Below are 14,310 nucleotides of genomic sequence, written 5' to 3'. Positions count from 1 at the left end.
AATAGTGTCTGGTTTTCCCGCTAACTGCTAATGAAGCTGCCGTTAGCGTGCAACTGAACGGGGCTCCGCAGCCTCCCAGTGAACACAACCTCCGAGACCGACAGAGGACAGTTTGACAAGTTTCTTGATGGATTTGTTTTTTTAAAGAAGCTAACTGTCGCCAACAGTTATGTTAGCTAGTTAACATCGGGACGCCAGGAGCAGTCCCGGTCTGGACGTCGAATTCACCTGGACTTTAACCTGCTTCCACAGGTTTAATTTCCATTTCAGGGCTTCCGTATATTTCACCCTTAGTTGTCCAAAGATATCGCAGCACTGAAACATGCTGTATTTAAATCTCATGCAGCACCCTCTCTGAAGCTGATGATGATGGCGATATTGCATCATGTGCTGGCGTGCGGGGGGGAGATGACCTCATCATCGTAGTGTTTATGGATCACTGGGCCGCTGGCCTTGATTTCTGTTATTAAATTATGGGAAATTCATTCTTTTTATTGAAGGAGTGGCTTCCAAATCCAATAAGACAGTCAGCAGTCCTTGGTCAGAAAGCCTTCACCATTCAGAAGCAGCAGCAATGTCATTCTCTGGTATGTCGGAAACGTGAAATAGATATGAAGGAGGTGGTTTTTGTTTCTGATATTTGACAAAAAAACCTAATTATACCTAGATTATAAACTGATTTTTGTGGATTTAAAGACACAAACTTTTGGTTTCCAGCAGCTCTGAGAGGTAAATCTACTGTAGCTGCATCTTAGCTTAGGTCAACCTTATTTAGTATCTCTTGACATGTATTAAACATACAGTACGTAATTTCTGCCACTTGGGGGTCTCTCACGTCAAAACAACAACAAAAGACAAAGTTTGATGATGTCCTGAAGCAGCAAGGGATCATGGGAGTTATTGTCTTCACCACCATGGCATCATTGCAGTCAGCTTTCCCGGTTAGTTCCTTTCAGTGGTTCATGGTTAGGAGTTTCTACCGGGAGCCCAATATCCACAGAGGTCTCCTCCTCTCCTTAAAACAACAGACCCGCTTGATTAAAAGCACTAAACACACTGAATAAAAGCTGTTCCACCTTAAAAATCACTGCTTCTCCCACGCTGTTGGACAGACAAAGGACGTCCCGGAGGGGCTGCGAGCCGAGCTGCTGCTAACGTTAGCTCAGCTTGTTTCTCTGATAACTTAAGATCCAGACATCCAATGACTAAAATCCTTTATCTGGTTAAAATATATAGTTAAAAACTACCAAGATCTAAAACATGCACAGTAAAAATGTGGCTTAAAACTGGATAAAAAATCAATTCATGACAGCCTCTGGCCACAACCACAACGCTGTATGTGTAAATTGACAGGCGACCAGTGAAACGCATTGTGATACCTGAATGTTAATGACAGATTTCTCTGGGTTTGAACATTCTTGGAAACATTTGGGATAATGTAAGTGCACAATTCAACTACATATAAAACACAGGTCTAGTTTTTATAGACATTTTAATGGAGAAATGTTGCATATTACCGGTTTAAAAATGCTTATTGTTCAACTGAGAAACTTGATGACACCAATGTGGCAACAGTGGAGGGTGAAAGTCATGTGAATGCAAGCATAAAGCAACATGCTTTAGGTTGAGGTACATGTTATACTACGTTACCATCCCAGGAGACTTCTGCCGTCTCAGCTACAGCACATAAACCTCTTGGGTAAACCTTGCTGTCCCAGAAGTTTATTTCTTGAAACAGGTATCAGTTGTGGCACACTGACTCACTGAGGCCTCTAAGCATTGCTTCACTGTTATCACGAAGACTTCTTCCAAAAGAACATGCTTTTAAACAGTGGAGTACAATTCGTAGTACATATTCCCAGCAAGGCCAATATTTATACAGCCATTTGCCTTGCACTGTATGCCATATTATCAACAGTATAACTAGGAACACATACCAAAGAAGCCAGAGAATAAGAAATGCTCAGAGTTTCTTGAACCTTGTTGGCACTGAAGTTACTGTGTGCCATCATTATTACATTCCACTATCTACAAATCAATAATGAAAAACATCCATTATAATTTGTCATTCAATTAGTCTCCTATTGAGCCTTCAAAACATATTTCCTAAAATGAAAAGTAATATTCAGCCTGAGGGGTGATATTTTCCCACTCTTTAGCTGTTTAATTCACTTAATTTGGCATATTGCTGCCTGATTGGATGAACATTCTCACCCTATTTGAATTTGAACCTTTGTTCATTTTCTTTTAAGAGAACCTTTTCTCAGCTGATACAGTATTTGGCTGTTTCTCTGATGTTATGGAATGCAGCATGTTGTAGTTGTTCCTGGATTTTAGCAAAACAGCTTAATTTAGCTCAGAACAAGTTGTTAAATGATCACATCCTTTGGCAACTTAACAGTGTTAATTAACAGGCCGAGGATTCAATTTGTTGGCAAGCTTCAACACACTTGAACGCTGTTGCAGCATAAATAAATGATTACAATAAATATATCTGTGCGTGCATGTGAATAACGCAAACTTACTCATGCACAAGTAAATATGTATCTCAACACAGAGGGACTAATGTCTAAAGGGTGGCTGTTGCTCTGGAGGTGGAGCGGGTCGTCCACTAATCAGTAAGTTGGTGGATCGATCCCTGGCTCCTCCCGCTGCATGTTGAAGTTTCCTTGAGCAAGATACTGAACCCCAAATAGGTCATATTTAAAACTACTTCAATAACAGACTGGGACCTTTGCAGAACTCTTCAATCATGTTAACTATGTGGGGATTTATTTATTTTTATTATCCACAAAGACCTGCACAAATTATTTGTATGATACGCCAAATAATTTCAAGCCTAGCAGACCTGTGTTTCTCTCTGTTTTTATTCATCCAAGAGAATTCATCTTTAAGTCTTTAACACTCAATATTTAAAATATTCACCATTATTCATCTGTGCCATAGATTGTCCAAACACTGTTAAAACACACCAGTGAGCCACAACGTTGAACTGACATAAATACACACAGTTGGGTTTATTCTAAGTCCGTTCTATATTCACTATCCTAGGGCCAGACATACTTACCAGAACACCAAATAGTCCTCAACAAATGCACTATTTCCTCCTGTGGACTGCTGTTTAAGGAAATATCTGAGCCTTTGAAATAATGAAACTTTATATTTGTAATATATCTTTAAATACTCAAATGGGCTTGGGGCAGAGAGCCACAGGCAGGAAGTCATTATATTGAGAGCTGGACTAACACAGTGATTTCCAACCTTTTTCCTTAAAGGGAGCCTTTTTCTATCATTTAGTAAACTAACAACCCCTGACTACAACCCAACATATTTTACAGATATTTCATATTATAATCAAAACTGTACAATTAACAAATAGTGAACTCTGCAAGAAGTTGGATGGATGTAAAATTCTTCATCTGTATCATGTATTATGTATCATTTTTAACAATCATAAACACTTAACAGGCTTCTTTTTTCTGACAAATTCAGTGTTTTCTTGTCCCTGACACTTGGCCATTGTTTTATTCGACAATTTACTTGATCTGCGTTGTTTGAAGGAGAAACCAACCGCTGCACCTACATGCGCTGCCGTTGCCATAGCTGTTGCTTCATGACAGTTTTTCATCCAAGTGGTTTGATGATTTTCTGCCTGGCCTGCACATCATGGAGTCAACGGCTGGTCTTGCCTCTGTGAATATGTCAAGATGTCAGATGCCTGCACTAGTCTACACACACACACACACACACACACACCCAAAGAAACACTGGCCCTATAGAGCCAGTCTGTCAATCCAGGTATCAGTTAATATCAGTGTCCAGTAATGGAAAGACTGATTTACAGAGCGTGGACACTGCACTGGTATTGATTTGTAGAGTTCTCGCTCTGCTGAACATTCAGAGGATGGAGGAAAGAAAAGAGAAAAAGGGCTGAAGAAGGTTCAAATCCAAGAAGAAAAAAAACAGTAAAAGAGGGCAACGCAAGAAAGACAGTGTGTGAGGAAATGTGGTGAGAGATGTTTAACACTTTAGCTCTTTAGGCTTTTAAAAAAATGTTTCACCACTAATAGCTCTAATTTTCATATGGGTCAGTCTAGTTAGAGTTAGCGCAGAAAAAAAGAGGAGGTCAGAACATGGATAAATGTTTCACTACCACACTGGCTTGTGTCTCAGCTCCTAGCAACAGTCAGCTGTGGTTCCACTATGAAGATAATCTGTAATAAATTTAGCCTTTGACTATAATATTCTCTTAAAATTGCCTCAACTTGACCAAACTGTAACCACAGAGGCAGCCAAGTGAAGTTCACAATCTTTCTCCCATGCCAAGAAAATCATATTTCTTCATTTTATCTTTTGCCCTTTCAGTTTTGGTCTTGGTATGTTTCGTATTCTATTATGATAAAACGCATTATTGGTTTCTAGTAATATGTGAGTACAAATAGTGGTGATATTGGAACTAATATATGTGATCATATTAGATGATAGCTTAACTGTGGCTTCCACAGGGGCACATTACTGGGTCCTGGCTCTGCCTCTGACACTAAATCAAATTTAGAAAAAGATTAATTGTAATAATTATTTTTTTGTCCCTCATCCCTACAAAATAAGTGTTTTTTTTTTTAACAGTGGCAATTGGCTGTGGCTGCAGAGAAACTACAATAAGCAGTAGTGTTTCATACTTGGGTAACATTGCAACGTACCTTTTTACATCTAACAAAGGACTTTTGTATGTATTAATGCCATACTTACTAAATTTGAATTGTGGTTTAAGGCAGTGTTATATGTTCTATTTTGTTTTGCACACCTGACATCTTGGCACTGTAGCCTAAGCTAGCAAACCTGTTTCATCATCACCATCAACATCTGCCGCTTGTTCTCAAGCCACAAGCTTTTTTTAATCATCATACTGTTTTTTATCCTGGCCTTTCAGCTCCCCCTCTTTCTATTCTTAATCTTGTCTTTTTTATGTCCTACTCGCATCTTCTACTAAATGACCTCAAACCGTCTCCCCCCTCACCCCCTGGCAGTCAAAAGTCCCCATTTTATGGAAGTTTAATACTGAATATTAGTGGAGTACTGCTTTAAATAACCACCTTCAGTTAATGTGAAAGTGCTGAGTTGGGCTGGATCCAGACAAATGCAATCCTTTACTCAATGTTTGTATAGAGGCTGCGCTGTAGCAAATGTAAAAGCTACAGCAAAAACAAGTTTCAACCATTAAAGATGACGTAAGAATATTGACATCGTCAAGTGTTTGCCAGTAAACAACAAGCACAAGTAAACTTCCCCAATACTACTCCTCAGAAATGACTTCAATTAGTAAATTAGAATGAAGTGGGAGAAGATGAGGGCCAAAACCAAAAGTCCAACATCAAAGACAATCGCTCTCAAGCATCTTTTAATGAAGGGTTTAGAGATAGTTCTGGAGTATGTGGTAATGAACTGCTGTGAAAGTGCTACTATGGAGGGTCCTCTTCATCTTTCACATTTTTGTGCCTCAATATTGATGCTCTCAGAAAAATACTCTTTTACTTGTCTCTCAAAATCAAAGCCATTCTTGGTACCAGGAAATGGAATATTGTTTTCCAAGACATCAATTTTTAAAGCTGAAGGTAAGGATTTAATGAAGGCTAAAATCAATTTTTTAACATAAATATGGTAAGTACATGGGTGAATGAAATGTCATGTTTATTTTCTCCTTCTTTTCAGTTACACAATGCCATACACAATTGTCATTACTGACATAATAATGACACACACATTATGAGCATTCGCAGACTCTTTTTGACTGGGGGGGTGGACACACTTATACCGCATGCAAAAAGACTGCATGGTTTTTGCCCAAAACTTAATACGATTAGCATAAAGGGAGCATGCCTGCAAAGGGGAGACATGTTCAGATATCTTGAGGTCAGAGGTCAAGGGATCCCTTTGTAAATGGCCAATGCCAAAATTTAGCCGAACTTTAGAGCATTATTAAGCTTCCCTCCCTACAGCATGGTTGATACCAATGGATGTGTCAGCTAGTTGCATATAATACTAGTACCTCCATATAGCTTTAAAACACAGCCCGCTTCTGAAAGAAAGTGTAAACCCTTTGTTAATGATTTCCTGTGATCATCATTCATTAATGACCTTCTGCCTTTCCGCAGTTTTATTTTATTCTCTTTACAGTGTTGGTCCACTGGAAAATGAAAGTGAAACTTAAGTTCCACCTGGGATCGTTTCCATGCATTCATGCACAGTTTATACTCTTGCAGAAGTGAATGTAAATAAAACTTGATGGTGCAACACAGTTAAAAAAAGCTACGATTAATTCCTCTATTTTGGACTTTCCAGCTCTCTGTTCCCTCAAAGGTCAGCATTGTCAAATGGTTCAAATAAATGCTATCCCGTCAAAGTTAACTAAAGTTGGACTATACAAAAACGACTTGCAAATCCACCAGTTGCAGCATTTCTATTTACATGAATATATTTAACTGCAAAGCTTTGCCATTTCAATTCTGTTGTGACAGAGTCCTTATGCTGTCTCTGGGTTGTCAATAAAGCACCAGTTTTGGATTGGTAAAAACTCAATAGCTTGTCAGTTTGGTCAGATGACGCTTTATAAGAGTGGATATAAAAATGGAAAGTAATGGCCACGTAATCATGTATTGAAGCATCTTAGTATCCAATCAGAATAATACATGACTTGAGAGGGACCTAAAATAAAAAACAATATGTAAGTTACATTATCTTATTTAGTCCTCAATTCTAAGTTGTTCAGGAGCTACTTAATAGCAGTTTTCAGCTATCCCTCCCTTTGTCCTTTTTCCTACCCAAGCTCTGCATCTTTCTTCCCCTCTGCTCATCCTCTTTCAACCTTCTCTTCTCTTGTCACTTTATCTACTATTGCCTCCTCTCTTCTATCCTCTCGTACATTTCTTCGATGTTGTCCACCTGTCTCCTGACCTCCCTTTTAATTTTTACTTTTTGGCTTATTTCTCCTCCTCGATTTTCTCAACCTTCGCCTCTTCCTCACCCAGCCCTCTACCCATAGTCTTGTCTTCCCCATGTCGTTCATGGATTATTAATGGTCTTGTGGAGGTGGAGTGCCGCACTGACACTCCGTCGACCAGCCACAGAAAGCTATTGACTAGAAGTTTGGTTCAAAGAAACCACAAGGGATTTTTCAAGGGTTGCTGAACTTGTCCTCACAGCTAAGGTTACAATATAGATTATTCACAAACTTGGACAAAGTATGGATCAGCTGCAAGAGAGGCAGAAAAGTAACAATATGCTTGAGTTAATGGGGTATACAAGATGCAACTGGCTGAGGAAATTAGATATTCAGGACAAAGGATGCATGCCTTTGTAATGAGTTATGACTTTGTCGGTTATGGCTGATTGCAGCTTCCATTTGTTTGTGAAGATATTGTAGTTTTACTATGACAAAGGGCAAGAAAATGCAACATCACACTTTATGTTCTGTGTCAGCAAGTCCTTTATTCCTTAATCCTGGCAATGAGATAATTATAAAGAAACTGTAATAATAGTCTTGTGAAATTAAATTAGGATACTATGAAATTTAGAGTTGTGGTGGGAGAAAGGGACACTGTTTAAAATATAAACTGTAATATGTGTCAGTTAACAAAGTCTATACACCGATCAGCCATAACATTGTGAACACTGAGAGGTGAAGTGAATAACACTGATTATTGGGATATTATGGCACCTGTCAGTGGGTGAGATATATTAGGCAGCATGTTAACATTTTGTCCTCAAAGTTGATGTGTTAGAAGCAGGAAAAAAAGAAAATCTATATGCAAAAACAGCTGATGCCCTATGATCAAGTATGTAAAAACCACAGCCCAACCTGATGTCTTTAAAATGTTGTCAAACCAGTCCAAAACCCATAGTTTCAAAGAGTTTAGTTTCCCGTGTATGATTTTTATCCTAAAGATACCTAAACATCATCTAAACAGACTGCTGTATCTGTGAACCTCATATAGGTTTTGCTTATATACTGATTAATTCATACTAGACTATAATCCAGTTGTAGTTCAGTTATAGCTAGACATACCAGCAAATACTTTGGACTATGCCTATTTATTTGTCTATTGAAATAGCATTGTTGGCTTTACTTTTACATGTTTTGCAGTTTACCTTGGTGTGCCATTATATTGGCCAGATGTAAAAGTCCATTAAGACATCTCACTTTGACAGGTTTGCTTGTCCATTTGCAGGTCCCAGTCCTCATAAGCATGTCAGTGTCTCTGCTGAACATACTTATGAACCACCACAGGAACTACAACCACCTGATTCCTAATTCAGCTTTACAGTCTGGACTTAACCTCCCGTAACAGACACTCACATTGATGATATGATTTAACAGGGAATATAGCTAATGAGGCCTTTAATCACCTATCGGTTCCTTTTACAGGGTATGCCAAAAATGTGCAGTCCGTTTTCAGGTTTAGTTTTCTTTCTTTCTATTTTTTATGTGTGCTTTCAGCAGTAAGTAAAAAGTGTTATTTGCGTTATATCCCAGAAAGAACTTGCTTATCGCTCTAATCCAAAGTTGGCCTTTTCCCCAGCTGTCTGACATGACTGTCATGCCACTAAGGATGTGGTAAAACCCTATTTTGGCAGTTTTGTAAATAAAATATTAGATACTTCTAGGGTTGATATGTTTCTGTTGAAAACATCAAAGGATGTTTGGTCTCCTGTGTATGTTTTATCTATGTAAAATATTTGGTGGTTATAATGCTGTCTGTTTTTTATTTCTGTACCAGCTAACTTTGTGTTCTAAGTGATTTTGGGCCCTTCTTTCGTGGTGGTGCAACGGCACAGGTGGTGTTTACTTTAATTAAATCATGTGCAAATGACACCAAGCTGCTACAAAATGGCCACAAGCACCTCTACACTTGCATCAGACTGGTTGGTTAAAACTCACTATTCTGCCTGTTTATGTAGGAGACATCAAAATACCAGGGCACATTACTTCTGTGCGTCATGATAAGCTTCACTTTTAATTTTAGTTATTTTCAGTATTTCATGTGAAGTGGTACATGGGGATATATACAGTAAATGCATCCAAGACAGGGTTTGCGCCCAGACCTTTTTGACTAAGGTAGCACAAGTCAGGGCATTGACTTATGCAAGGGTAGCATCAAGAATGTGTCACAGTTTTCCAATAATGCCCAATATATACAATTCTAATACAGTCATGACTCCAGTATGCAGAAATATTCAAATATACTAGACGAAAATAACACATTTATACCACATTCAAAAAACTGCGTGGATTTGCCCAAAATTGCATGGGATTAGCATAAAGTGCAAATATCTGCAAAGAAAAGAGACAAAATGACTTGGGTGCCCATATAATCCATTTTTATTCAGATATCTTGAGATCAGAGATCAAGGGATCCCTGTGAAAATGGCTGTGCAATTTTTTCCAACGCCAAAATTAAGAGAGTCATACACACCTTTATCTGAGATAAATTCAACCTGTAAAGGACAAGCAATATCTCTGGTAGCTAACTAACAATGCTGAGATAAGAGTGTAGTCAGACTGATCATGCTCTGCTGCCCATAACAATTACTGATAGATGGAATAAACAACATACAAACAAACAACATCATCATTATCATGTGACAGAAGGGTGGTAGAGAAAGGCTATAACTAAATGCACCACTCGTATGACCCCTCTTTTGACATGGCTATAAAATTTACAAAGATGGATGAAAACTAACATAGTGTGTGACCTTGTGATTACCTGTATTTACTCTTGACATCTTATTTCACAGAAAACAAAAAGAATACAAAATAATAGCATTGATATTGTGGCCAACTGATGCTATATCGGCTGTTTTACAGTGTGTAATTAACCACCTAAGGACTACATCTGTTAACAAAAAACTGCTTCATAAGGCCTTGCAGTATCTTCTCAACTGAATGGATTGGCTGCCCAAACTTCTTTCTTTAAAATATATTTTGCATGTGATTAAGGTCGGAAAAATCCTTTTTACACCAACAAAAGGATCAAAACCAAACTTAAGGTCAAAAGTATTACACCTTAAAGGTCAAAAGTATTATATTAGTATTAGATTTAAGGTCTAATACTGCACAGAGAAATTACCTATTTCATTGTACATGTGTCATTCAGAAAAATATCTATTATAATTCTATTTTTTTTTTTTATGACATTCAGACATTTCTACAAGCAGTGGTGGAAGAAGTACTCAGATTGATTGCTAATAGAAATATCTAAGAGAAATATTTCGTCTTAAATGCTGTCAAGGTAAATGAAAATAAATTAAAGTAGGATCAAGTAGACTAAGATGCAGAGTGGTGCTTCTGACTTTGCTGTAGTTTTTTGCACAGTATGTTAATGTAATATTGTGTATAGTGTGGACTCGTGTGTCATGATTTGTACTTTTTTGAATGTTTTGAATGTTTTTGTGATTTGTATTTTTATGAAAGTCTTTGTTTTTATGACATCTCATGGTGAAACCAAACACAAATTTCTTCTTCTTTCTTCTACTTAAGTAAAAGTAGTAATAACGTAGTGTAGAAATACTGTGTAACAAGTAGCACAGTCCTTCATTCACAATCTTAAGTTAATGTTCATTAGTGTTTCATTTTCATTAGTGTATTGGTGTAGTTGTTGCGTCTGTCTGTCTGTCTCTCTCTCTCTCTCTCTCTCTCTCTCTCTCTCTCTCTCATCCCAACTGGTCAAGGCAGACGACCCCCACCTAGAAGCCATAGGGTCTGTCCTAGGTTTCTGCCTGTTAAAAGGCGTTTTTCCTTGCCCCCATTGCCAAGTGCTTGCTCATGGTGGTACTGTTGGGTCTCGTAAATGTTAAAAGGAGTTCGGTCTAGACCTGCTCTATTTGAAAAGTGTCCTGAGATAACTTCTGTTATGAATTGGCGCTATACAAATTAAGAATTGAATTGAATAAAATGTACAGTATTTTCTTTAAAATATAGTATGAAAGGTATAAGTGCTCATTATGCAGAATTGCCGGTTTCAGAACAATATAATATTGGATTAGAATTTTTGATGCATTAACGTGTACATCAGATTTGATGACCTTATATCCTATATATACTACTGGGTAGTTTGTAAAGTCTCATCTAAACTTAATAATACTATAATAATAATACATCATAATGGATTTTATTTTGTATTATTGGTAAATCTGCAAAATAACTAGTTAATAACTGTAGCAGAATAAAAGGTACAACTCTGGCCTCTGAAATATTGTGATGTTGAAGTAGACAGTTTCTGAAAATGGAAAGTACAAGTTCCTCAATCATACTTAATTATACTTAAATACTTGAGTAAATGTTGACTTACCGTAGTTATATTCTGCCACTGTCTACAAGAGAGCCAAAAATTACACTATGACTGAATTAATCAAATGTAGCATCGGAAACGTATGGAATTCCTCAAGGTTCTTCTTTGGTTCCCCTTCTGTTACTGCTGCATTGGAAGAATTGAAATTCCAGTACCTTGTGAAACAGAAAACTGTAAAATAAATATATGGTTGTCTCTTTTTTTCTGACTGCTCTGCCTTCACTCTGGTTTTTGCCTTGATTTCCACTGATCCTCTTCCTGTATTTGTTCTTCCTAGCTGAGGTGTCAAGAGAGGCGGTAGGAAGTCTGACATCTCTGTTGGTTCAGCCTATCTCTGCCTTCCTGGCAAAGACGTTACTGTCCTCTCCATCCACAGGGCAGGGAGACTCCTGCATTCCTCTCGCCATGCCTCCCAATGCAGGTAAATACACAAAATACACTCTGACAAAATGACTGTAGCATTTATCAATCACATGTATATCAGTCAATATTATATACAAACACATATTTTAACAGCCTCATAAATAAATAGATATAAAGTTCACAAATTAAATTCCTTAATTAAATTAAATATTTAATGAAGACAGACTTACACATGCACAGTCTCATCCTCATCATTTGTTTGTTTTGTTGTTGTTTTGGAGTGAAACTGCTGTCCTTTACATAGAAAGGAGAGAGGTTCATGGTTTTTATAAGAAATAAGATCATAAAATGTAGCGATGTTTGAGCGAACTACTTGCTGCTGTATCTACATGTGCCACCATCATAATTAGGGTTAGGATATCCCCAGGATTCCTCCCTGTGAATTTATTCCAGTAATGTCCAACAAGGTGGACGTATGCATATGTATCTTTAAATATTAATTATAACGCCTCAGGAGCCCTGAACCCCCAGGATGAGCTGGAGGACGAGGCTGAGGAGAATAATGTCTGGACTTCGCTTAGCTCACTGCCTTGTCATTCTCCACAGTAACAGAAAGCAATTATTCATGTCAGCGTGTAGAGTTCATTCTCATGAAATGTGTTTGGTACGATAGCAGTCTACTTTATATCTGTCCTACAGAAGTCCTGCTGCATCCAGTTTCGAGCTTTGGTATCCCTTTCAAACATATTGACTGCAGTAGCAGGGCATGCCACTGTTGGGTCTAGACTTTCTGATCTTTGACTCAGCTGAAACCGGAAATGATTAGTTGTTAAAATAATTGTGAAAAACATAATCTGCAACTATTCTGATACCCAATTAAATGTTGAAGACATTTGTCAAGTAAAAATACCAGGTATTTCCTCGTGATAGTTGTGTGTGTGAGGATTAGCTACTTTTCTCTCTCTCTTTCTTTGAAAACATTGTCTTGGACTTTAAGACATGTATCAGGCTTTTATGAAGGCATCTTTAGTAAACAAAACATATAATTGATCAATGAAAACAAAATCAACAGATTATCTTTTTACACGCTCACTGCACACTGACATGGTTTTTGTTAATATTTAAGCATGACATTCTTGGATATGGAAGTAAGAATGGTGGGAAATTCAAGAAAGTACACAAACCAACAAAATACCAAATTATTAACATGAAGAAAGTTTAAATTGTATGTACAGGATGTTTGTTTTCATATCATCCTGCTCTATCTAAATGGTTTAACGTCACCACCGCCTACCTCTTCTAGAATATTAGTCACACAGTACGGTGACTCATTGAGTTCATAACCTGCAGTCTCCAGCAAACACGGCTTGGTTGAGTCACAGATGTGACCTGACTGCCTCATTTCCACTGCTGTGATGTCCACTGGAAGTGTGTCATGCAACTTCACTGTTGTTGTCTTTCTTTTTCTCTTATTCTCTACGACATTTCACACACAATGCTTATACAGGACAATAAAAGTATTTGGGCAATATGTTAAAACCACTATTTAAGTAGTATTCTCCACAGAAGTTAATATATATTACAGGGGTACCGTGTTGCCATACATACCCATTTTTGGCCTGTCAAATCCACAATGCACGTCTTTTACACATGTTTATTAAATTAATGATGTTCAAAAAACCATTATGTTTATGGTACAATGTTGCCTACAGGCAACAAACCCCAAAAACTTAAAAAAAAAAAAATTCTTTCTTTTTTATGTTTATTTAGTTTATTTTAAGACAAAAAATTATTTCCTAACTGGCATCATAATGCATACCATAGAGGGCTAAATATATTTGAGTTGCTTTTAGACTAGGCTCTCCGATATTTACACGCACAAAGTGTCATGACGGGGCGCCCCAGTAGCTCCCCTCTCTATCCCCTGCCTGTGTCACTATGAAAAATAAAGCAAAGTGCCAAAAAAAAAAGAGAATTGTGATGACAGCCGCTTGTGGTAATACATCTACAATGTGTACACATAAGTTAGCAGATAAAAATTAGACGACAAGGATAATCATATCGTAATCAGTGAGTGAACCAAGATCATTACCTAACCTTAACCAAGTGGTTATAATGTTAACCACAATGATAAAGGGACTTAACAAAATAGTAATTTAAACCAAGATGTTTGGCCAAACCTTGCCAAGTTGTTTTGTGCCTAAACATCACCAAACTTGAACCATGGTCGTATCAGACCAGACTTTTTTTTTTTTTTATGCAGTGGTATTGGAAGGCACAGACAATAGGGGCTTTAGATCAGAAGACTTTTTTTTATTTGTCATTTTAGAAGGGAGTTAGAAATTACATGATATATCATATATCTTTTGACCTGCGGATAAAGAAAGAGCAAGAGGAATAAAGGTGCGCAGGCATGCAGAGAAAGCATTTAATCTATATGTTTTAGGCGGTTGTACCTGTCACCCAGCAAGCTGGTCAGTGACTCATGTAGAATGTTGCTCTCACTCCATTTTAAAGGTAGGGTCGGCAATCCTGTTCAGAAGCACGTTTTGTTATACTGGGTGAAATGGTCCCTCTGCTGTTGTCAGAGGAATCAATTCAT

General features: G+C 37.6%; 1 protein-coding gene across 1 annotated transcript in view; it reads left to right on the top strand.

Moving 5' to 3' along the window:
- Positions 1–14,310, top strand: part of LOC118321456 (inactive N-acetylated-alpha-linked acidic dipeptidase-like protein 2) — a 224,246-nt gene that overhangs the window by 45,513 nt on the left and 164,423 nt on the right. The window contains exon 5 of the mRNA XM_035652775.1: positions 11,623–11,766. Coding sequence (XP_035508668.1) covers positions 11,623–11,766 — 144 coding nt within the window. The remainder of the gene's footprint in view (positions 1–11,622; positions 11,767–14,310) is intronic.

The sequence above is a fragment of the Morone saxatilis genome, unplaced genomic scaffold (assembly GCF_004916995.1).
Source record: "Morone saxatilis isolate NCDOM2014 unplaced genomic scaffold, NCSU_SB_2.0 Contig12, whole genome shotgun sequence".
Taxonomy (NCBI): domain Eukaryota; kingdom Metazoa; phylum Chordata; class Actinopteri; family Moronidae; genus Morone; species Morone saxatilis.
Note: the sequence above shows the minus strand (reverse complement) of the source record. Positions and strands in the feature narration are given on the sequence as shown.